Source organism: Colobus angolensis, unplaced genomic scaffold, assembly GCF_000951035.1.
Source record: "Colobus angolensis palliatus isolate OR3802 unplaced genomic scaffold, Cang.pa_1.0 Scaffold215, whole genome shotgun sequence".
NCBI lineage: Eukaryota > Metazoa > Chordata > Mammalia > Primates > Cercopithecidae > Colobus > Colobus angolensis.
In genome coordinates, this window is record NW_012115322.1 from 353,457 (window position 1) to 379,422 (window position 25,966).

At 35.0% G+C, this 25,966-nt stretch overlaps 1 protein-coding gene across 2 annotated transcripts in view; it reads left to right on the top strand.

Moving 5' to 3' along the window:
• Nucleotides 1-25,966, top strand: part of PRPF40A (PRP40 pre-mRNA processing factor 40 homolog A (S. cerevisiae)) — a 62,887-nt gene that overhangs the window by 16,399 nt on the left and 20,522 nt on the right. For both annotated transcript variants that reach the window (XM_011943041.1, XM_011943040.1), the window contains 12 exons: nucleotides 8,132-8,212; nucleotides 9,657-9,687; nucleotides 11,725-11,741; nucleotides 15,911-16,021; nucleotides 17,460-17,580; nucleotides 17,833-17,886; nucleotides 19,469-19,493; nucleotides 20,167-20,541; nucleotides 23,210-23,318; nucleotides 23,863-23,927; nucleotides 24,279-24,443; nucleotides 25,499-25,607. In XM_011943041.1, coding sequence (XP_011798431.1) covers nucleotides 8,132-8,212; nucleotides 9,657-9,687; nucleotides 11,725-11,741; nucleotides 15,911-16,021; nucleotides 17,460-17,580; nucleotides 17,833-17,886; nucleotides 19,469-19,493; nucleotides 20,167-20,541; nucleotides 23,210-23,318; nucleotides 23,863-23,927; nucleotides 24,279-24,443; nucleotides 25,499-25,607 — 1,263 coding nt within the window. The remainder of the gene's footprint in view (nucleotides 1-8,131; nucleotides 8,213-9,656; nucleotides 9,688-11,724; nucleotides 11,742-15,910; nucleotides 16,022-17,459; nucleotides 17,581-17,832; nucleotides 17,887-19,468; nucleotides 19,494-20,166; nucleotides 20,542-23,209; nucleotides 23,319-23,862; nucleotides 23,928-24,278; nucleotides 24,444-25,498; nucleotides 25,608-25,966) is intronic.

The following is a 25,966-nucleotide window of genomic DNA, read 5'->3' on the forward strand; positions in this document are numbered from 1 at the left end:
AGGATGAGTCCCCGAGTCCAAATAAAACAGTAATATTTTATCATTTGTTGCTGTTTCTTATGTTTAGTCTTCTCATTATCTTTTCAGTATTTTAATATGAGACTTAGGGGACTATCGGGGGGAATCTCTTTACTGCCATCTTTATCCTTTTTACTCCGTCTTGCTTGGGGTATTTCCCATGTCAGGTCCTAGTTAGACTCAATGCCTCGTATTAGAGACTTCTTGCCTGAAAATTCTTCTCTGGAGACTTAAGTCTCAGTCCCTCGTATTAAAGATTTCTTGCCTATCCTTTAGCCCCACCTCCTGGCGGCTCCTTGCACCCTTCTTTTGCTTCATCCACCCTGGCCACTTCCCTCATGCGAATTTAGGCCCCTCTTGGCATTGGCGTGCTGGTATGAGCCCCACAGCAGGATCCACCCTAAGCTGTATGAAGTGACCACAGAACTACAGATAGGACCCCCTCACTCTGCACAGCAGTAGTGCTTAGTACCATTCACACAAGCAGCACTGAAAGCAGTAGTGCTTGTGATCATTCACACACACTTTCATCCTCCAGAATATCCCAACCAGCAAGGAAATACTTTGTCACCCCTGCAACGTTTCTTACCTTGGTCTGTGTACAGAGTTACCTGGTTGCTGCGGTATGTGGGAATCCTTTCCCCAAGCTGCTGGCCTGTATCTTTCCCTGTTGCTGAGAGTCTGGGTGTATTTGTCGCACTGGGTGGGTTCCAGTCTCTACACTGAGGTCACTTCAACGAGGCAGCGGGTCGCGCCTCCCCATGAGAAGTGACCAGAGACCTGTTTGCCGAAAGAGAATGGGAATCCTAGGCGGGCCCCCAAATTGTTGGAAGTAAGTGCTTGGTGTTGCAAAGTGAAAATATACTCAGGCAAAGGTTTTCTCAGCAAGGCAATTTACTTCTGTAGAAGGGTGCATCTTGCGGATGGAGCAATGGCAAGAGCACACCGGACAAGGGAGGGGAAGAGGTTCTTATTCATTACACAGCTGGTCCCTACTATTGTGTCTTTCCCCTATTTGCTAGGGTTGGACCGCACAATCTAAACTGACTCGATTGGCTAATGTTTGTAATTGAACACAGATATCTAGGTGGGAAGGGGAAGGCTATCTGTTAATGGAGTAAGGCATGTCTAGGCTTGTCAGGGCATGTCAGGGTGCTGCAAGGGCAGGAAGGGTTAGTTACAGCACGGATAACTATAGAAACTAGAGAAACAAAGAACTTGAAGAAATGGGAATTAAAACCTTTTGAAGAGGAATTTATCATCTCTGTCATGGTATTTTGCATTGGTGGATTTAAAAGGAAATCTACTTCTGCTTCTTCCTTACTCAGTGAACTCAAAGTGAAAATCTGAATCTTCTCCCAGTCTGAATGGTTCTGTTAGTCATGAAGGACTAGTGAAGACTGTCTTGAGTTGAAATTCAATTTGCTTTGTCTTAGGCTTTTTTTTTTTGTTATTTAATGAAATTCTTATGTTTATCTTAGACCTTGATCGCTTTTTTTTTTTTTTTTTTTTTTTTGGGAGACAGAGTCTTGCTCTGTTGCCAGGCTGGAGTGCAGTGGTGCGGTCTCAGCTCACTGCAACCTCCATCTCCCGAGTTCAAGCAATTCCTTTGCCTCAGCCTCCGGAGTAGCTGGAACTACAGGTGTGTGTCACCACGCCTGGCTGATTTTTTGTATTTTAGTAGAGATGGGGTTTCACCACGTTGGCCAGGACGGTCTTGATTTGTTGACCTCGTGACCCACCTGCCTTGGCCTCCCAAAGTGCTGGGATTACAGGCATGAGCCACTGCACCTGGCCAGCTTTGATCTTTTTAAACAAAATCACATTATGTTGTGAATGGGATCCTTATCATTAGGTCTTGATCTTAGATTTAGGCTAAGACTTTTAAAACTAGCTTTTGATAAATGAATGAACATTAAGTTCTTGTTTGCAAACACCCATTTGGCCGTGTGGAATCAAGAAAGTTGTTACTTCTTTGAAAGATGATTTTTCAGTAGTCTAAGTCATCGTGTATTTATGATCATGTATTTGTTAGGTATAGAAAATTAGACCCTTACTTATACTGAAATAAAGTATAAAGATTTAGCTTGATATACTACTGAATCTAGCTTGAAAGACTTGGGGCAGGGGGTAATAATGGTCTTGTGTCCTTGTATACTTTTGTCTAAAAGAAGGCTTTGATGACTTTTTAGAGTAAGTTTTAAAGTCATTAATTCTATATGACTTAATTGAGGCAATGCAATTTTTGTGTATCCCCAGTTATGATTAGAGCTTTTTTAAAAAAAGTGATAGTTCGTTGTCATTTAATGCTGTTTCTAAATTGTGTCACATAATTTGTGTCAAGAATTCTGTCACCATGCTTATATAAACTTTGAGAGATTATAGCCTATTGAATTTGATCCTCCTGATTGAAAAGTGGATTGGCTAGATGGATGTCCAGTTTACAAATGGGAATAGTAAGGCCCAGAGAATTTAGTGAGTTACTCAGTGACATTGCAGAGCCAGCACTAAGCATGATCTTAATCTGAGATTGACTTCTTATTAATGTGTATTGGTTCCTATTGAATATTACTGGTTTTACAATATTTTCCCTAGATAACTTAAAAGAACTGAAGTACTTGAGAGCTGGATAAAGAATAGATGAGGGAAGGGGTGACATAAGATATACCTTGATTAAATGGAGACCATTGATAATACCTATTATTATTTGTTAAGCCTGTTTCTAAGTGCCATATCTGTATTATCACATTTGTTCTCTGTAATAATCCTATCAGACAGTTAATGTTTTTTCTCATTGATGAAGAGTTTGTGGTCCAGAGAGGTCAAATAAATTAGCCCAAGTTAAATGGGATAGGAATTCTGTCAGTCTGACTTCAGACTGCATTATCTATATGTACCACTATAAGACTATGTAATTGAGTTAATTTCCTTAGACTCTGAAGGGGTTGCTATCCTTCAGCAGTTCTAAATTCTGTAGGTTGAGAGAGTTTCGCAAATTTTGAATACTGGCACTTGTTACATGGTAAAGTTCTATTCTGCATGATAACAATTTTTACAAATATTGTCTACCCTTTATGTAAATATTTCTTATCAAAAAATGATGTTTTGAATTTATGTTGCTCTAGATCAGGCTCCCCTGGGCCACTCATAAAAAAATAACATTAACAGTAGCTGATGAGCTTAAAAAAAAAAAAAGCCAAAAAAATCTGAATGTTTTAAGAAAGCTTACAAATTTGCGTTCACACATTCAAAGCTGTCCTGGGCCACATGTGGCCCATGGCCCGCAGATTGAACAGGCTTGCTTTAGATGAAGAGGAAGTAGGTTAAATGATTTCCACAAAAAAAGCCACCAGTTTACTTTTGATTGCTAAGGGTATGCTTTAAACATAGATATATCCATTTATCTCCAATTGAATGAATGTTTAGTTCTATTTAAAGATTCAGTTTGCATTTATTCAAGATTTTTGGCGTTTATTTGTATATTCATAAAATAATTTAGTGGTATATGAGATAGTTGTTTTAAAATACTAAACAGCCTTCATAGGTTGTACTTACCTGATGGAATTTTACTTTAGCACACTTAAGAAGAACCCCAAGTAAAAAGGCAGACATGAAACTTATTTAGATTATGAATTTACTGCTACAGGTTTGCAGCAAGAATGGTTTTTAAAAAACCACCAGATTTAGGAGTTAATATTTTTTTCAGGTGATTTTTTTTTTTTTTTAATACTAGACAAAAGATAGGTCCAATTGTTTATCATCTCTTTCCAGCAGGAAAAACTTCAGAAATAACTATGAAGGAAAGAACTTGTGAAGTCCCCATGTGAAGTTCTTCACTTTTAAAGTGCTTTCTTTTTTTTTTTTTTTTTTGAGAGGGAGTCTCGCTCTGTCGGCCCAGGCTGGAGTGCAGTGGCGCGATCTCGGCTCACTGCAAGCTCCGCCTCCCGGGTTTACGCCATTCTCCTGCCTCAGCCTCCCGAGTAGCTGGGACTACAGGCGCCCACCATCTCACCCGGCTAGTTTTTTGTATTTTTAGTAGAGACGGGGTTTCACCGTGTAGACCAGGATGGTCTCGATCTCCTGACCTCGTGATCCACCCGTCTCGGCCTCCCAAAGTGCTGGGATTACAGGCTTGAGCCACCGCGCCCGGCCATTTAAAGTGCTTTCATTTTCATATCATGGTAAAATTGGACCAATTGAATTTACACTTGTAAAATTCACTCACCATAGCATTGATATTGCTTTCATTACTACCGCTTTTTATTTTCATTTTTTAAAATATGTAGAGTGATAAATGAAATATGTTTGTTTATATCTAACATTAGAAACTTTCTGGGATGCTAAGAATGACTGAACGGGTTGTGTGGCGCCCCCTAGTGTTTTGTTCATTTATTTTTTATTTTCCTCAAACTGATGATTCTTCTGAGAACATCTTGATAATTAGTTTTATACTTATTAAAAGAGTAGGAAATAGAAATGGTTTGCATAATGTAAATATACATATGGTTGGCCACTTATGAGTTGTGTAAAATATATCAGCTACATTTTTTAAAGGTGCCGAATTGTTAATAATATTCAGATGTTTAACATTTTAGGAAATTTATGTCTCATAACTAGAAATTTTGAATTATAGCACTTTTACATCTTTACCAAAGTAGTTTAAATGGGAATTTGCAAAGCAGTACATGGTTTTGATTTTATAGTATGCTTCAGATTAAGTAAATATGACCTACTACTTTGTAGCCTTAAGAATGGTGTGGCTCATGGAATTCGTTGTGGCGTTATTGTAGCAACTAAGTTAAGAATTTTTCCCCTTTATTATTTTGAAACAACATCACATTTTTCATTGAACTTAAATGTTGAGACACAGTATTAGATTTGTGGGCCACATAGTGACATATTGGTAAATGACAGACTTACACAGTGGTGGTCCTATTAAATCATATACTACCTCTATGTTTAGGTATACAAATACTTAGCATTGTGTTACAGTTGCCTACAGTATTCAGTACAGTAACATGTTATAAAGGTTTCTAGCCTAGGAGCAATAGGCTGTGTATACCATAATAGCCTAGATGTGTAGTAGACTATAACATCCAGGTTTGTGTAAGTGCATTCTATGATACACAATGATAATATCTCCTGATGACACAATTCTCAGAACATACGGTCATTAAATGACACATGACTGTGTTTTATGTGCCCTTAAGAGTGAAAAGAAAAAAAAAATCTAAATGGAAAATCTGAAACACTCAACAGATAACGTTGAGACACCTCTTCATGGAAAGAAGAAGTATACCTACCGTGCCAGAGGAGAGAGCAAAGAAATTTGAATGTTTTAACTCTTTTATTATTGGGATGAGGGACGAAAAAATCACTTCTGAGGATTTGAGCCATAGCCAATTCTCATAAGTTTGCATCTTGTATTCCCATTAACAGTAAGTGTTAATAGATAGCTTAGAAATTTTTAATGGTCTCAGATTGCTGGTGCTGCCAAAGTGACTGGCATAAATCAATACAATTTCTTTAAAAGATTTAGCTTCAAAGAAAGAGATTATAAAAAGTATCTCTATGTTATGTATATCCTAGAATTAATAGAAAATGACAATCATAAGATCGCCACAAAGTAGATTTTTTAGACTTTGAAAAACAGACTTAGGGATTCTCAGTCCTCTAAAGGAACTCTAAATTTCTTAAATTCTTACAGTAGTTTTTCCTCCAGAATGCAGTATTTTGCATGTTTATTGGTTTGTTCTTTAGTTTTATGTTGACATCACAGTTTTGGTTTAAATTACATTAATGATCGATTTACTTTCAGGATATTCAGTTGTATGTAATTTAGGACTTGCAGATTGTCAGGTAAAACAAGATTAACTAGTCTTCACCCCCAGAATTTATGGAGATACGAAGGGAGAATGTCGCTTTTTGACATTAAATCTCATTCTATAATAAATACCATGATTTCCAGTCTAAAAGAACATTTCTGAGGTGTTTAAACATTTTAGGTATAGGAAGAAGGTCAATTAAAGAGAGAACTCTGTCAAACTCTGTGTATTCTTTAGTGATTTTCAAATACTGCCTGCTGTAAATCTCACTGGCCTGGTCTACTAAACTCTTATATATTGGTTTTTATGTGGCTTTGTTTTTAAATAAGATTTTATCTTTATGTGTGTGATCAAGTCAGGATATTTCAATTTGAAATTACATTTATTTGTACAGTCTGCTGCTGCCATGAGAGAATGTTCTTTTTTTGAGACGGAGTCTCTCTCTCTTGCCCAGGCTGGAGTGCAGTGGCGCCATCTCAGCTCACTGCAGCCTCTACCTCTCAGGTTCAAGTGATTCTCCTGCCTCAGCCTCCCAAGTAGCTGGGACTATAGGCACGTGCCACCATGCCTGGCTAATTTTTTGTATTTTTAGTAGAGACGGGGTTTCACGGTGTTAGCCAGGAAGATCTTAGTCTCCTGACCTCATGATCCACCTGCATTGGCCTCCCAAAGTGCTGGGATTACAGGAGTGAGCCACTGTGCCTGGCGAGAGAATGTTCTGTTGCTTTATGCAGATTTTACTCTACTTTAAAAAAAAATACCTTTAATTCTTAGGAGAAGTTACTTTGATTGGTTTTTCTCTTAAGTTTTCAGGCCTTGATCTGTCAATTTAGCTTAGAATTCTAGTTTTGGTTATGTTACTAGCTTTTGATTTTATATATAGGTTACTTAAAGTAGCGGGCTGTTTCTGTGTTGCCTGTCATGTATCTTGGTTGCTTTCCCATGCAACCAGTTACCTGATTCAGCGTATTTTACATTGGCCTAAAGCAAAATTACGAGGATATATCTATTGGCTGGAGATGTATGGGTTGGGAGTAAGCCTAGTTATAGTTCTTTCTCATTTGATTGTTGTATTTTTTCTCCTTACCTTGTAAATTATTTCTCTGATTCTCAGTCTGGATGATGGAGGCTTGCCAGTGCTTCAGTTCTCAAATTCTATACCTTAAAAAAAATACGTACTATTTGGATCATATTCCAAGTCAGCCACCACATTCTTATAGTCACAATTTTTGTCAAAAAGTTTTGTTTAATGATGTTTAGACAGTTTGTTGGTTGTCTTTAACCCATTAACTCCATGCTACTTTATTTTAATAGGTACCTTAGCCTCATTTAGCTTCATGGGTCACTTTCACAAGGAATACAATTCAGTGTGTGAATGTTCTTACATAACTTTAGAAGGCTTGAATCTGTATGTTCCTGCTGACCATATGCTTATTTTCTGTTGTTCCTATTTCTCAAAATGTTCATTTACTTTGAAATTGTTTAATAACTGGTTACCTTGTTCCAGTACCTGTGATTATTGTATGTAATTTTTGTCCCCTTCTGAATTTCCTTAGATCTTTTTAATGGTCATTAAAATCAAAATTGTAATGTGGGATTATACTAATATACAGGAGCATTGGGTCAAATTCTTGAGAAACTTGTGTTAATCTTCAGGATTTATATTCAGACTTAGTAGAATTAATTCATAGATTTGAATGGTAGTTGTTGATAAACTAGATTGAGCTCCCAAACTAATATCTTCAGATATTTATGTATGTGCCTTAAGTTTTCTGTACATGAGAGGGGATAGATGACTTGTGATTTAAAAAGGGTTTTTTTAAATGTATTTTTTTAGGTCATTGTTTGGATATTAGCACCTTTGATCTAGGATTTTGAAATGTGCCACATTATAAAATTTATTCAGTACATGTATTAAAAATCAAAGGTGAAAAATACTGAAAAAATTTTATGTTAAATTCTCTTGCTCCAAAGAAGTGAGAAAAATACGACTGTTGTGTTACAACTAAAAGGAGATTAATGTATTTTTAAATTCAGGCTAGAAATAACATAATAGTCCAAACTTATTAAATTTACTTGTTAAAATAATTTTGACCGTATATATAAAAACTGTGACATAAGTATTAAAATAGATTATTGATAAAGTACTTCATTCATTCAACAAGCACTTACTAAGCATACTATTCACATGGCATAGTGTTCAGTGGTTTTTAATCTTAAGTTATGGGATTCTTAAAGTCATATTAAGCACTTTGGTCTTATAGTAACCTTTTTTACTTTTATTTTAGATGCCTGGAATGATGTCGTCAGTAATGCCTGGAATGATGATGTCTCATATGTCTCAGGCTTCCATGCAGCCTGCCTTACCGGTAATCATGTGAAAATAACTATTTTCTGTGAAGTAATGTTTTGATTGATTGCTTTTATATATGGAATAATGATATCTATGTACTTGATAGGCAATCATGTTAGCTGTTGAAGTGCCTGTGTAGTACTGTAATAAAATACGAGAATTACTGTGGACTTTGTTTCTTTTCTTTTCTTTGTATTTTTGAGACAGAGTCTTGCTCTGTCAGCCAGTCTGGAGTGCAGTGAGTGACATGATAACAGCTCACTACAGCCTCATCCGGTCTCAAGCAATCCTCCAACCTCAGCCTTCTGAGTAGTTGAGACCACAGGCACGTGCCACGACGCCGAGCTAATTTAAAATATTTTTTGTAGAGATGAGGTCTCCCTGTGTTGCCCAAGCTGGTCTCAAACTCCTGAACTCAAATTATCCTCCTGCCTCGGCCTCCCACAGGGATGACAGGCATGAGCCACTGTGTTTGTCCTGGATTTAGTTTCTATAACTTCAATGATAGGCATTTACATTTTTTCCTATATTGATATTATATGTACATTCTTAATTATTAGGTTAATTCTGTATTAAGACCAGAATATTGAAAAGTATACATTGTGAGCCAGAAGCATTTTATTGGTCTGATAACATGTAAGTTTTAAAGGGTAAACATTCACTTCACTGAGTGCTAATTAAAAGTTGGTATAATATGATTTAATACTAGATTTAGAAATCAAGATTTAATTGGAAATCCACATTCTGAGACTTCAGCTGTGGCAAATTAATTAGAAAATCTATTGAACAGCCTTACCACCTCTATCGGGTAGTGTGGTAATATAAATTATTGTGAAATTCAAGTTTAACTTCTTTATTCTTCATGTGGTTGTAATGAACAGATGTGGCATACTCTCTTGGGGTGGTAAGTTTGCAATGTCTTTCCCAAAATCCTAAGACGAGATATATTTCAAAAATTCTTTATAATACTGGAAAGTAACACATTGCATATAATATGTAAACATTTCCTGCGGGGTCCAGGGCAGTGCCGTCTAACTTAATAATGTTAATATTTTTGCAGCTAAACTAAACTGAAGCGGGATAAATGAAGTTTGTGGAGTTTCATGTTCATTTAGGGCAGGTTTTGCCACTGTAGTGTGTTTTGGTACCATACTTGAAAAAAGTTGGTTTTCAGAGGGTTTTGGTTTCCAGAATTGTGGGTAAAGGGTTGAGGACCTTGTGTACACTTGGTGACCATGTAACATTTAAACTACTCCTGTAGCCTCAGTTTGCTGATCTCTTTTACAATTTATAGCAAGCTTGGGGAACTGAGACCACTAAAAGTTTTGCTAAGAATCTTTGAGTCACAGGCTTGAGGATTATACATAGCAGGTACTGATTTCACTATGCTTTATGAGGAACTTATATAAAATACACTTTAAAAGAGATCAATAACACTAATTTCATTTTTCTTCTTACAGCCAGGAGTAAATAGTATGGATGTAGCAGCAGGTATGTATACTATGTATGGTGGTATGTGTTAGACCTCATTTGGACAGTAGCAGCCCTATTATAATGAGGAGTAAGAAAAGCAGGATCTCTTGGACTTTATATAACCTCCTTTTTCTTTTTTCCACAGTAGGAAACTGGATAGCGTTGACAGTTGAAGTCTTTTTTTGTTGTTGTTCTTTTGAAATGGAGTCTCGCTCTGTCACCCAGGCTGGAGTAAGTGGCAGTCTTGGCTCACTGCAACCTCCGCCTCCTGGGTTCAAGCGATTCTCCTGCCTTAGCCTCCCAAGTAACTGGGACTACAGGTGTATGTCTGGCTAATTTTTGTATTTTAGTAGAGACAGGGTTTCATCATATTGGCAAGACTGGTCTCGAATTCCTGACCTTGTGATCTGCCTCCTTCGGTCTTCCAAAGTGCTGGGATTACAGGCGTGAGCCACTGAACCCAGCGATAATTGAATTCTTAGGAAATTTTTACAGTTTTAGGTCAGGAGTTCTGGACCCAGTTTGGTCTGCAGATATACTTTGGCCCACACAATGTTCTTCAATTTTGTAATTATTGCTGACATTTGTAGTCTGCAGATTTTGAGTTTGAATGTATTTTGAAAAGTTGGATGATCTGACTATTCAATACTTAACAGTAGTCCTGTCAACACAGTAGGTGCTCAGAGAGTATATGTTAAATGAACTCTGGTTGAGTTCATATTTGTACTAAGCAAGCATTAGAATGACGTAGTGACCCCATTCTTCAGGTGTTTAGTATGAGCTCTCCTTGACATTCTAAACTACTTCAGAGTTACTTTTCTGTCGTCTCCTTGGCCCTTGTATTGATAGCCATTGGAGTAAATATCAGTTCCCAATAACTGGCCATTTTGACTAGTAAGATTTTAATATATATTAATAATGCCTCCAGTATCATGAATACGTAGCTTTCCACATAAATTAATATTCCAGATGCCGAACTTCATCCCACGATTATGACAAGATTGTTTTCTGTTATAAACAGTATTGGTTGAAAGGTGTTGAAAATGTACTGTGTGCTTTTCTGTGGGTTCAAATGGGACTTAATTGATTTTTTAAAGGTGTTTCACAGATTTCCTTATTTAAAATGCTCTGAAATAACACAATTATTTTCTTTTATTTAGATATCTAGAGCTGGGTACTGTTACCCTCAGTAATCCTGGAAAATTACATAATTTTTGTTTTTAGTTACTTTTAAAATGCTTTGGCTCTACAGTGATTTTCTATAGTAGCTTCTTTTGAGTGTACTCAGTACATACGAACATAGTTTTGTTTTGTTTTGTTTTACATACAATCTCTGTCTTTATTTATGTGTGTAAATTACTAGTTTCTAAAGTTTGAGATTATTATTAGGAGTTTTGTGACTAACATGCATTTCAAAATCTCTTAAGGAGTTTTCTGTAGTAGTATAGAGGACAGTAACATCTAATAGAACTTTCTGCAGTGATGGAAATGTTCTGTAATCTGTGCTGCTTAATAGTAGCCACTAGACATGTAATTATTGTGTATTTGAAATGTGACTGGTGCAACTGAGGAACTGAATTTTTTAAATTTTATTTAATCTTAAATTTTAATTTAAAGGGATGTCTGGTGTCTGATCGCTGTTGTGTTGCACAGCACAAATCTGGAATTCAGATAAACTTACCAGGAATCTAAAGCTGTAGAATCAGTGGTAGAGGCATTATTGTGCTTTGGTAATATACTTAGTAGAAAAAGAGGAATAAGAAACATAGGTACCTATTATAGTAAGGAAAGGAGAAATAAAAGGCAATGTTGAATATTTCTCAGACTGCCTCCAAGTGAATTTGTAGATTGAAAGTTTAAACTCTGAAAATGTTTTGCACTATAAATGTTTATTTTGTGGGAAAGATAGCTAGCACATAGTTCATATGAGATAGTCTTAAAATCTTGAGGATGAGGAGGAATAAGTACTATGAATATATGAATAAATATTAAAACTTATGAAGGAGAGCATGATTTATCACAGTGTAAATATTTTGCCTGTTTTTTATTTTTTAGGTACAGCATCTGGTGCAGTAAGTACTCTTTAAACCTTTGTAATATTTTAATTTTAGTATACTTTAACCTACTTTACAGTTATTCTTATTTCTGCTGTAAGAATTGTCTGCTAAATCTTTGCATTAATCCATAGTTTTCCCTTTTCCCTTTTTTTCTATGACAAGGATTGAAAAATGTATTTATTTTAAAATCTAGTTTCGGTAGGGCTTAATGAGAGATGAGAATCATATGTATCAACTTTTAAAAGGATTTAAATTCTTCCCATCACATTTAGAAGGGAAGCAGAACTTGTAGGTGCACAGTACTTAACCTAGTAATTACAAATTAAGCATTACATTAGGAGATAATCTTTTTTTTTTTTGAGACAGTCTCGCTCTGTCACTAAGACTGGAGTGCAGTGGTGCGATCTTAGCTCGCTGCAATCTCTGCCTCCCGGGTTCAAGTGATTTTCATGTCTCAGCCTCCTGAGTAGCTGGGCCTACGGGCACCTGCCAGCATGCCCGGCTAATTTTTGTATTTTTAGTAGAGGTGGGGTTTTGCCATGTTGGCCGACTGGTCTTGAACTCCTGGCCTCAAGTGATCTGACTGCCTTAGCCTCCCAAAGTACTGGGATTACAGGCGTGAGCCACAGTGCCCGAGAGATGTTAGACGATTATTTTATTTTTTTTAATATATATATATATAGATAGATAAGAAAATTTATGTACCTTAATTTAAAAACATTTTTGCTATTTTGCTATTCCTTAAAGATCAATGAAAGGAAGAGTTTTGTTTATAATCTCATTTAATCATAATGTTCCTGCGAGTTAGCTGTTATGCTACTGTTACAGTTAATGGAATTGATTGCAAATGTTGTTTTTCGCATTTGGAGAAGAAACATCTAAGAAACTGTAGCTGAGTAAGTTTAGTAACTTGTCTTCTGAAAATCAGTACCAGATTTCATTAATAAAAGTAGTTGCCAGTTTAGTGGCCATAAATTGTTAAAATAAATTTTTTTGAGAATCGTAATACCAAGCCGTTAAGACAGTTGATCAGTTTTCAGGCTGAATTTTGGAGGGTTATGCCTGCAAACTTGAAAAATAGTTCACTGAAATTTTAACAAGTAGCGCCTGAGAATACCCTTTTTCTCACACTCCTTTCACATTGTATATTAATGGTCTTTGTCATTTATCTGATGAGCAGAAAGTTTTCATTAATGTGTGGTTTTTTGATTGGCTAGTGAAGTTGAACATCTAATATATTAACTATTCTGTCTATGGCCATGTTTATTTTTCCAGTAGACTGTGTTTTCATATTGATTGTAGATACAGTAAGGATAATTTTATCCCTTATTTTGCTGATATACTCTCAATTTATCTACCTACTCGCCCAAAAATCTTGTTTTAATTGATTTCCCAGAACTGTCGTTTCATATCTGATTTTTTATTAGCACAATAACTGTTGGTAATAAAATAACTGTGGTCTTGAAAAGCAGTTCGATGTTCTAGTGTCATTTCCCAAGTCCCTATGAGCAAGTTACTAGCCTTGCTAAACCTTGGTTTTCTTATCTATAGAAAGATAGTAATTATACTTGCATTGTAGTGTAGTTAGTTATAAGGCTTAAATAAATAGGTAAAGAATATTAAGTTGATTTCTATTTGTTTTATTAGCTTCTGTCTCCTCTCCCTCCTCATCATTTGGTCAGCTATACAGTGTCCTTTTCTTTTTTATTCTTTTATTTCCTCGTGGTTTTGCTGATTTTGCTCTTTCCTTGATGCTCCTTAGCAGATATGACTTGGAAAGTTGAAAGTAGTCTACACAGTTTTGCAGCTTATGGTAGAACTCTGTTTAGGTAGTGCAGTTTTGAGATGCTAATGAGATCATTAGTTGTTTTTAAAAGAAAAATAAACCCCTTTATCTGTCTTAACACCATTTAATTTGTGAAATAAAGCATTACCATATAGTTGAAGTTTCCACATTTGTGTTTCTAATTGCACCACCTTTTGATGAAAATAAGTTAAAGCAGGCTAATAGCAGAAAGCCAGATTATTTTTCCAGCACCTGTTTTATATTTGCTTAAGAGATACTGTGGTGGTTTTATCCAGTATAACGTGCGAGAATTTAACACAACTTTGGAATTACCTAATTATCCTGCTACAGCATGCAGAAATTTATTGCAGATGGGACTGTCTAGTTGGGAGATAGTGACAGATCATCAGGCATTACATTCTCATAAGGAGCACGCAGCCTCACATGCACAGGTCGTGATAAGGTTTGCGCTCCTGTGAGAAACTAATACCACCGCTGATAGGACAGGAGGCAGAGCTCACGAGGTGATGTGAGTGATGGAGAGCGACTGCAAATACAGATGAAGCTTTGTTTGCTCACCCACTGCTTACCTCCTCCTGTGCAGCCCGGTTCCCAACAGGCCACGGACTGGAACTGCCCCATGGACCATGGCCTGGGGGTTGGAGACGCCTGCTGTAATCCATAGTGTCTGTGACCTCCATTGTCAGGGTAGCAGTTGTGCATGAGTAAACAGCAAAAGTGCCCACATCAAAAGAATGGATGTCATTGGTTTCAAAGAAAATCATAAAAGTGACATCACTCCCTTAGTAGCTAGGAATTAAATGATTATGGTGAGAAAATCGGTAAAGAAACGAATCACATATGTTCAGTCACATTCCCAAAACAGAAATCAAAACTAAGTGAGCTCTTACTCTAAAGTTGATAAGAAAAAATAAAAAATCAGCTTTTTAAATAAGGTACAAAAGACATTAAGAACCAGTACCAGTGATTTTTCACTTGTTTTATGATTTTTTTTTTTTTTTTGAGGCGGAGTCTCGCTCTGTTGCCCAGGCTGGAGTGCAGTGGCCGGATCTCAGCTCGCTGCAAGCTCCGCCTCCCGGGTTTACGCCATTCTCCTGCCTCAGCCTCCCGAGTAGCTGGGACTACAGGCGCCCACCACCTCGCCTGGCTAGTTTTTGTATTTTTAGTAGAGACGGGGTTTCACCGTGTTAGCCAGGATGGTCTCGATCTCCTGACCTCGTGATCCACCCGTCTCGGCTTCCCAAAGTGCTGGGATTACAGGCTTGAGCCACCGCGCCCGGCCTGTTTTATGATTTTTTAAAAGATATACTATATTACCAATATATTTGATGCTAAAGAGTTTATATTTGAAATATAATGGATATCAGCCACTCTGACACAGAAAGTCTCAGTGTGAGGAAATTTAAGGGATCTCTTAAGTACTTTATTTGCCTATTTTTCTTGGTATGTATGCATAAAAGTGGTATATGGTAAAATTAATGTGCAAGTAAGACTGTAACTTTCAATAAGTTTGAAGTAAAATCCAAGTAGTAAAAAAGCATATGATTGTTTGACAGCCATTTTATTTTTTCTTAAGAGGTCTGTACAATAATATGTCTTAGATTTGAGAAAATACTATATAAATCATTTTTGTTACCCTCCTTCAAGTGTAGTTAAATTTGTCACCATCTGAAAAATCTGGTGCTTGGAACTAGATTTACTACCTTTGATATCATCTAGTAAATCATTCGTTCATGATGCCTTTTAAAACTTTTAACCAACTTTTATCTAAGGGATGTCTAGTGTTTCCTGAAGTATCATTAGCAACTTCTAGTAGGTTCTTAGTGTATTCTGTTGACCTTAATAGTGGATTTATATTCTATAGTTTCATCCATGTAAAATTTTATCTCATCTATCTTGTTTTGAGGCATTCACATACAAGTTTTATCCCTGTCAAATTTCATCTTGTTGATAGTTAAATTCTGATTGTTGTCCAGAAGCTGTGTTTTCCGGTTTTGACAGCTGTGTCTTTGTTTATGGCATGTCAATTAGAACTTTGTCTAAGTTGATACAAGTATTCCTTGGACTACAGTAGATGAATAAATGATCACATGGTCAGTTCAACTATATTAACATCTAGTTCCTATGTTTTCTTTATCCAGTAGGCACAGATTTGTATTCTGATAGATTGTCTTGTGTATGTAAGCTATAAAGTTACTGTTCTTTGGAGAGTAGTCTTATCTTTGTAATTCAGAGAGATCTTGAAACTTGAATTTACCCATGCTGCTTTTGAAGTACTCTAAAAACATTGTCAGTTCCTTTCCTACTTGTATTGATGAATTATTCTAGATTACTTAAACTGTCAAAATATGCCCAGTTAATAATCTTTATTCTTTAGAAATCAATGTGGACTGAACATAAATCACCTGATGGAAGGACTTACTACTACAACACTGAAACCAAACAGTCTACCTGGGAGAAACCGGATGATCTCAAAACACCTGCTGAGGTAAAAGTTTGAGGGCTGGAATTTAGGGACCATCAAGTAGACTGGGGCATGTTTTTTAGGATTTTGTAAGTAGTTGATTATGAAAGAGCAGTACTGCTTAAATGTCAGAAGAGGATCTGTAAAGGCATTCAGAAACAAAAAGGGTTAGTATAGTTACACCAATCGGGAAGAAGAGCAATAAAACTCATCAGAATAATTTTATTTACTGATTTTGTCCCTCCTTAGGAAACCTAGTAGAGTGGGATCAATTTTAAAAAGGTGATTTAAATAATAAATTGGAAGTGGGAAAGACTATTTCTTTCCCTGCCCTTTTTTTTTTTGGTTTCTATTTACAGCAAAACTGGGTGATTTTAAATGACTTCTGCTGAGTTCTTAAATTTCCAGTAGGGTTTAGAGTAGTGGAGATGAAATTAAGTTACTTACAAATACTTCCTTCTGTTAGAGTGGGAAGTTTTCTCTTTGCAGGAAATGCCCTTTTAAAAAGTGTGTTTTTATTTCGTTTTGTGCTGTAAGTTTTACCATTCAAAATACACAGATATTGAAGAAAAAGTTAAGGTTGAAGGAATAAACTGAATTAAGCAGTGTCTATGTTGTTTAATTAGAAACTCTGGGGTGCTAAGTAAGTAAGAGTTGATCTGGCACTCCAGGCTATACTTAAGTTTCATCCTAGCTGATAGTATACCTTTTTGTTTTCTAAGGAATTTGAGAAGGTAAAAGTATTTTCCAGGTTGCCATACTAATATGCACAGCAGTGCTTGGAAGAGGAGGTCGGTCGATTTTTAAAAACGTGTATTCCAATACTGATTTATAGTCAATGATATGAATTATATACTTTGTCCAAGACACTCTTTGTCTGGATTCAAGCTTTGAATAGATTTCTCATACTACCCTAACAGGTTTTGTTTATTCGATTTTAAGTATATTATACCTACGTGTTTTCTTACATAAGTTAATTCATTCATAAACTACGAAACTGAAATCTAAGCATGACTAAACTAGATTTTGGTTTTTTCCAACTTTTATGGTTTTCCAACTAGTATTAGTATTTGAGAAGTCTGTTAAATATGGATGATAATCTTGACCTACAATAGGGTGTGAATGGTAAGAGTAAATAGGATTTGAAATTGATGTAGAACTGGTTTTGAATCTTGTCTCTGCTTTTTAATGAGTATATTACCTTAAACAAGTTACTTTCTGACTTCAAATAACAGTCCCTAGATATGGAATTATGTTATATATCTTGCAGTGCTACAAAGATTAAATAATGTATTCAAATTACATCACTCAGTGAGTATTCAATAATTGATAGTTTATATTATTACCATCATCTCACAAGTTTTAGAATTGTATCATTTGGAAATTTCTAGTGAAAACAGCCATGCAATTGATGAGTGATGTTAAATATATTATTATTAACAATGAAGTTTTTCCTCTTTAGCAACTCTTATCTAAATGCCCCTGGAAGGAATACAAATCAGATTCTGGAAAGCCTTACTATTATAATTCTCAAACAAAAGAATCTCGCTGGGCCAAACCTAAAGAACTTGAGGATCTTGAAGGTAAAATGGGGAAAAGTAGTTTTTAATATATGTGTTTTACATGTATATGCCATTCACTTTGAAATAATTCCTCCAGAATAGGATTGTTCAAACAAAGGCCTTTTTTTTTTTTTTTTTTTTTTTTCAAATTAAATGACTAGAACATTTAAAATGGCGTAACAGTTTTTTGGGCTCTTATTTTCTTGTTGCTTTAGATCTCAGTTCTATAGATTTTAAATAGATTTTTATTTGATTTGATTCCACTGAAACTAGGATACCAGAATACCATTGTTGCTGGAAGTCTTATTACAAAATCAAACCTGCATGGTGAGCTGCTTTGATAATTCATTTTCTGTCATACTTAACATTTTTATTAGAGTGTGTCACTAATATTCACTAACCCTGATTGGATAAATCTGCAGTGAAAAATCTCTAAGAATTCTTTTCATTAAAGGGTTATATTATAAATGAGCTTGTAGCTTTTAAAGTCGTACTTTGGTTTTTCGAAAAAATCGTTTATCATTCAATGGAACAAGGAGTTCGCATACAAAATTTCCAAATCCTACTGAGTGTTGGTGCATACATATAACCTGTGTTTTAACTCATTTTATGGTAATAGAAAGTAGAGTACCTTGAATCTGTGTCCATTTATATTTTGTTAGTATATTGTCAGACTGTATATTTAATGCTGGTTTTGTTTAGCATAGTGTTGCAAAATAGCCTTGATATGTTCATTATGGAAGAATTAAGGTAAACCAAGTATCATGCCTCACTTATAAAGGGAAAATTTTTCAACATTGGAACTAATCAGAATAACCCTTAAAAATTTAGAAATACTTAATACTAAATGTAAAACCTAAAACTTAAAATAGAGATAATCAGTAGGGATTGAAAATCTAGTTTTTATACTCACTTCTAATAGAATCTAGTGTCATAAATTATATAAAATTAGAAGCAGCAGATTGTAGGAGAATGGGGCTAATAAAGTAGATAGTGATGTGGAATGACATCTGGCAGGAAAAGAGAATAAAAATTTCCTAAAAGACTCTATCATATTAAGCCCCTTTAGCTTTTCCTTGTGCCACTTCATTAGTTAGATCATCACTGTATCAGAAAAATGTTAATTTATATTAGAAATGATAAATTTTTAAGTACTTTTTTCAGCCATCCTAAACAGATTTTCAGAAATGTTTTTCTTTAAAGGGTGATAAGTTTAAAAAATATTTTTGTAAAGAGTTAGGCTTGTGTTATTATTTAATGTGGAGACCCTCATTCCCTTCGTAATGTCAAATAGAAGATATTTTTGTTACATCCAAAGGAAAATGTACTGGAATGAAAACTGAAATTGTGCAGATCTTTAAAGCTCAGTTTAAGTTACCTATACTAGCATTGGCTAATAATAATAAGTAGATAGGTAGATTCCCAGTTGATCATTTACAAAGTATCAAGCTCATTTCTGATATAACCCTACTACAAATAGTTGGTGTGCATAACTATCTATCTACTTGTCAATGCTAATATTTATGTGCTGGAATTTTATAATAAATTTGATCCCATTTTGAATTTAGTACCTTAAAAATAAATCGAACTAGTCTCATCCCTGGAGAAAATACTATTTTCTTCCAGAATTATGCAGATACTTTCATAGAGTTGTTACAGCAGCCTCTGGGAAAGCAGCAGCATGGAATAAGCTTTCCTAGTAATTACTCTTATTTAAATTTGTTTTATTTATTTGCTATACTAGACTTTTAGAACAAGAATTTATTCTGTAAAAGTGATTTTTTATTTTTTAGGATGGAAAATGAAACCCTTTTGTATGATACTTGTAAAGTTTAAATCTTCTTTTAAAGTTTGTTTTCAGTGATTATATTTCAAAACTAGTAGATGACTTTTTTTCTCTCTTTAATAGCAATGATCAAAGCTGAAGAAAGCAGGTAAGCAATTTTGGACATCAATTTTTATTTATGAATTTGGTGTCTCCTATAATATCCTTGTGTTTGCTCAATTTTCTTTGTAATACAAATAATGATTTAACATGTTAGGCTTGATATTTTGATGTCCTTGTAGCATTTTGTTGAGGAAAAATTAGGGAGGGGGATATTTACTCAATTTGATGCTTTGCTATACAGTGATTATTAGAATTTGTACTGTATGCCTTACAAATTAAGAAGACTGTGTTACAGAAGAGTCCAAAATTCAGTTTCAGTTGATGAGGGAATGGACGAAATATATCTGTGTATCTCTTCCTTTACACAGGGTTTCCTCTAAATGGGTGAATTGGAGAAAATTCAAAGTTCTTAGAGAACTTTTTAATATGGGTCGTATTTCATTGTGTAATACAATCTGATAGATTGGGTATTTTATAAACGTGAATGCCTACTGAAGTTTTGAGTGCCTATAATACATTACCATGAATGTTAATGGAATTAAAGTAGTACAGTTACATTCTGTGGTTTTAAAATCTTTTTTAATGGGTTTGGCATTCTTGCTGTTTTTTCCTTCAATTATTTCTTATTATTTGATTTTATGACAATTTTAAAGCTAACTTTAATTAGGTTTCTGATTACAATAATGAAATGACCAGTATTCTCTTTTTTTAATGTATAGTAAGCAAGAAGAGTGCACCACAACATCAACAGCCCCAGTCCCTACAACAGAAATTCCGACCACAATGAGCACCATGGCTGCTGCAGAAGCAGCAGCTGCTGTTGTTGCAGCTGCAGCCGCTGCAGCAGCAGCAGCAGCTGCAGCCAATGCTAATGCTTCCACTTCTACTTCTAATACTGTCAGTGGAACTGTTCCAGTTGTTCCTGAGCCTGAAGTTACTTCCATTGTTGCTACCGTTGTAGATAATGAGAATACAGTAACTATTTCAACTGAGGAACAAGCACAACTTACTAGTACCCCTGCTATTCAGGATCAAAGTGTGGAAGTATCCAGTAATACTGGAGAAGAAACATCTAAGCAAGAAACTGTAGCTGAGTAAGTTTAGTAACTTGTCTTCTGAAAATCAGTACCAGATTTCATTTATAAAAGTAGTTGCCAGTTTAGTGGCCATAAATTGTTAAAATAAATTTTTTTGAGAATCGTAATATCAAGCCGTTAAGACAGTTGATCAGTTTTCAGGCTGAATTTTGGAGGGTTATGCCTGCAAACTTGAAAAATAGTTCACTGAAATTTTAACAAGTAGAGCCAAGGCTGGGGAGTTGGGGCACAAATCTGAAAGATTGCCAAAAACCTTAGTAAGCAAGATACATCGTATCTTGATGCAATATTTTACATGAGAGCAGTGCAAAAATTCATGATTAACAGACTCAGTATTTTCAGTTAAGACGGGTGTACTGTTTCTTTGGTTATTGGTGTTTTGGGTTTCAGCCTCCTATAAATCAGTTTTTAAAACAGCTTTGTAGAAAAGGAATTATGGGGGGAAAAAAGCAGTTTATGGCTAGGCATGGTGGCTCACACCTGTAATCCCAGCACTTTGGGAGGATGAGGCAGGAGGATCACTTGAGGCCAAGAGTTTAATGTCAAGTTGGGCAACATAGCAAGACCCTGTCTCTACAAAAAATTTAAAAATCAGCCAGCACTTTTAACCTCAGCTACTGGGGAGGCTGAGGCAGGAGGGTCACTTGAGCCTAGGAGTTCAAGGCTGCAGTGAGCTATGATTGTACTGCTGCACTCCAGCCTGGGTGAGAGAACAAGGCCACCCTGTCTTTTTTGTTTTTTGACACAGGGTCTCCCTCTGTCATCCAGGCTGGAGTGCAGTGGCGTGATCAGGGCTCACTGCATCCTCGACCTCCTGGGCCTCCTGGGCTCAAGCGATTCTCCCACCTCAGTCTCCTCCTGAGTAGCTGGGAGTGCAGGCACATGCACCATGCCTAGCTCATTGGCCTGCCTCAGCCTCCCAAAATGCTGGGATTATAGGTGTGAGCCACTCCACCTGGCCAAGGAAAAAAGGCAATTTACAGAGAAAGAAAGTTGTCTAGGAAGTATATGAAAAGCCATTCAGCCATAATAATAAAGAAATACAAGTTCAAATAATATTGTGATTATTTTTCTAAGTGAAAATCAAGTAGAGAAACATTTAAAAGATAACACCAGATATAAGAAAACTCTCATTTCACTCTTAGACTAAAGTAATACAACTTTTTAATAAAGCTGTATCTGTCAAGAGTTCACAGTTTGTACTTGCATACCCTGTAGTCTAGTACAGTTTATATGACTGTGCTTTATAGAGCTTTAGAAAGTGAGGTCAAGCTAAATTTCTTGACTTTAAGGGTGCCCTCGTTTTTTTTTAAAAATAATTAACCAGAAGCTCATTATCCAAACATGATTATCCATCTTAATATTTAAGCATGTTGCCTTCATCCATCCATCCCCTATTTTAAGTGTTCTTTTGTTGTTCGTATGTTAGTTTCCCAAAGTCAAAATAGATTGATAACTTTTTCTGATGTTTAAAACGTCTTAAAAGAAATCCGTATGGAGTATTTGAAGGCATGAAAATGAAATTAACATTTTCTCTACATTTAAGATACATGAATATATATCTAATATATCAGAGACATCTTCCACATTGATAGAAATGTGTACCCATCATGTCTAGTGATGGGTTACTATCATTTGATTGTGCATGAGTGGAAGTGCTCCCCTATCCGTAGATACTTAGGCTTTTTGGAATAATTTTATTTTGCATCTTATCATACTGAAACTTTTCATCAATAATGTTTTCCATAAGTTTAACATTAAATAGTTGTTTCCTGCTTTTTTTCATTCCGGCATTTCTTTGATATAGTGCCTGAGTCATTATAATATGCTTTTGATTATAATTACTATAACAGATCATTTTTTGTCAGTATTTACTACAGTGTCTCTTTGCCTCAGCATTCTACTTATTTTTTTTTCATCCCCTGACCCCCACCCCATGCATTCCCTTATTATGTAGAAAGAAATGTAAGGCTTATACAATTTTTTCTTGTCAGGAAGATCCCCAATTATTAAACAAGTTTGTAATTCTGGGTAGTATTAATTTTTGTTTGACATCAGTATTCAGTGCACTTTTTCATGAAATACCAGACTGGAAATATTTTTGGGTTATTTGTATCATATAGTCTTTATATAGTGACTCAATTCAGCTGTGGTAGCACAGTCAGTGATAAACAATCTGTAAACAAATGAACATGGGCATTTTCAAGTAAAACTAGAATTACAAAAATTAATAGGCTGAATTTGTCTAGTGGGTTGTAGTTTGTCAATCCTGATTTAGATTGATCCTTACATCTTACTTATCTTCACCCTTGCCCAAATCCTTAGAGTTATTACAGCACTAATGTGGAACCACTGAATGAGTTTAATAAGCCGTTTAAAACTATTAACCTGTGGGCCAGAGGAGCTAGCGTTTTAAGTCAGTTAAACGTTTATTTTGTCATTTGTCCAGGGTCTTAAAAACTGATTTAATAACTGAAGTTTTAGGAAACTGTTATCCTTATTTCTTTGTCTTCAGATAAGTGTTTTTTTTAGAGTTCATATAACTTTTATCCTAAATGTCAAATTTTTATTCAACATGAAACATATAAACAATGTAGGCATTATTTTTCTAAATGAAGCAAAAATTTATTTAATTCATAAATACCACATTTGAATTTCTCTCTAGTTTTACTCCAAAAAAGGAAGAGGAGGAGAGCCAACCAGCAAAGAAAACATACACTTGGAATACAAAGGAGGAGGCAAAACAAGCTTTTAAAGAATTATTGAAAGAAAAGGTATTAATATTGCAGATTTTTATTGTTTAACTTTTTGCCATCAAGTATGTATTATAGATTTTTATGTGATGCATAATATTTACCCAATAAATGATGTTACTCTTTAAACCTTGATGGTATTGATAATACCAGTCTCATGAACTGTTGAACTGAAAAGCAACTTTAAATGTGTCTTGTTTTTTTTTGAAAAACACTTGTGAAACTGACTTTCAACACAAAAACTATTGTGTACAAGGTATTACACAAGCACATTTCTACCCAATATTTAATGTAAGGGGTTTTTAAATTCATAATAATTATCTTTTATCAGTAGTCTAAGAAAAAAGCATTTATGCTCTATTTAAATTTCAGTTAAAGTTTTCATTTTAGTTTGTAGGTGTATTACACAGATTTGCCTTCAATAAAAAACTATTTTTTAAAACTTGTTCAAACTCCTGCAAATGGAAATACTTGATGTTTGCAGTGAGTATTATACTTGGTTCCTGTTATGTGACTTACACTATTCTTGTGTGAAATTTTAATTTTTCATTTAAATGATTTTCAGCGGGTACCATCAAATGCTTCATGGGAGCAAGCTATGAAAATGATTATTAATGATCCACGATACAGGTAATACTTCAACTTTTTTTTACTTTTCAATTTGAGCATAGCAAGCCTAACACATTTGAAGTTGTGTAGAAAGAGAAAACATTTAACTCTGTTGACGTCTGTTTAGGATACCAAGTATAGAGTTGTTTTATGTCTAATAACCAAAAAGTCAATCAAACAATTTGAGTACCCTGCTACATATAAAATAATAATTATTTTAAAAGTAGAAATTACTTTCTCCAATCATTTCTTGTCTTTAATAAATTTTTGAAATTTTTAAAATTTATATATGTAAACAGTTTTATTTTTTTCAAACCACTAATATTTGATTCTTTTGCCTGTGTCTACTCTTAAATGGTATTTTTATATTAGTGCTTTGGCAAAGTTAAGTGAAAAAAAGCAAGCCTTTAATGCCTATAAAGTCCAGACAGAAAAAGAAGAAAAAGAAGAAGCAAGATCAAAGTACAAAGAGGCTAAGGAATCCTTTCAGCGTTTTCTTGAAAATCATGAGAAAATGACTTCTACAACCAGATACAAGTAAGATGTTGAATGTTGCATGGCCTATATTTACTACATTGTTGTTTGTGTCATACTTTTTTGCAATGTACATTAGCTGATCCAGAGCTCATTAAATAAAACTAGATAATTATGAATGTGGAAGCTTCATGAGGTACAAAATAAATCTGTAGTTAAATGTAGAATTTAACTTGTAGACTTACTAAGTTTTTTAGAGACTGCAAGAAGGGGAGAAAGACTGAATGAAGTAATCAAGTTGGAGACCAGACGTGGTGGCTCACACCTATAATTCCTACTATTTGTGAGGCCAAGGCAAGCAGATGGCTTGAGCCCAGGAGTTCAAGACCAGCCTTGGCAACATGGTAAAACCTTGTTTATAGGGAAAAAAAAGAAAAGTACAAAAATTAGCCAAGCATGGTGGCACGTGCCTGTAGTCCCAGCTCCTTGGGAGGCTGATGTGGAAAAATCACTTGAGCCTGGGAATGTCAAGGCTGCGGTGAGCCATAATTGCACCACTGCACTCCAGGGTGACAACGAGACCCTGTCTCCAAAAAAAAAACAGAAAAGAAAAATCAAATTTGATTGCCTTTTACTTAAAAACATTGACATTATTGATCTTTGTGGAGTAAAAAGAGGCTATTTTCATTATGTAGGCATAGCATTTTGAATAATTGTTTTATATAGCATTCTTCATTTTAGATTGCTTATGTAAAATTGTGGGTAATGTGAAAAGTTTTTCGATATGTTATTAAGCCTATTTTCTGTATATACTTCTTTGTTTTCCTCAGTATTCCAGAGAAGTCTATAATTTAGTTCTGTCGGCAGTTTGGTAGTCTGCATGGCTGCCACTAGATATAGAGGTAGTCTAGACTATAAGCAGTGCCTGATGTGAATTATCCCCTCTATCTCTAACAAGAGAGGGAGGCATGTGCTTTTTTTTTTTCATAATTATCCAGGAGTTTGCCTTTAATATATTTATGAACTTCAAATAGAAAGTATTCATTTTGTAGTGTTAAATTTAGTTTAAAAATTGGTTAAGATTAATTTTTATTGTATACTATAATTTTTTAACATAGAAAAGCAGAGCAAATGTTTGGAGAGATGGAAGTTTGGAATGCAATATCAGAACGTGATCGTCTTGAAATCTACGAAGATGTTTTGTTCTTTCTTTCAAAAAAAGAAAAGGTATTCTTAGTTACTGGTATTTATAGATAACACAAGATGTTTCCTCATTTTCAGGAGGATTGGTTTTAAAATGTGTACATTTTTGTGGCTTAGTTTATCCAGTTTTTGTGGTATAGCAGATTTATTTATTGGAAGTAAAATTTAAAGATGGAATGTATAACTTCTATAATAAGCTTCTTTATCATTCATGTAGCATATTAAGTACTGATGTAGACTCAGTGGGTAATTTAGCTATTTATATTGTCATTAATTGGCTATCTTACACACTCAACTTTGAAAAAGATCTTTTTTGCTCATTAGGTTTAAAAATGCTGGGTTTTTTTGCTTATAACAAACATATGATTGGTACAAGAATGACA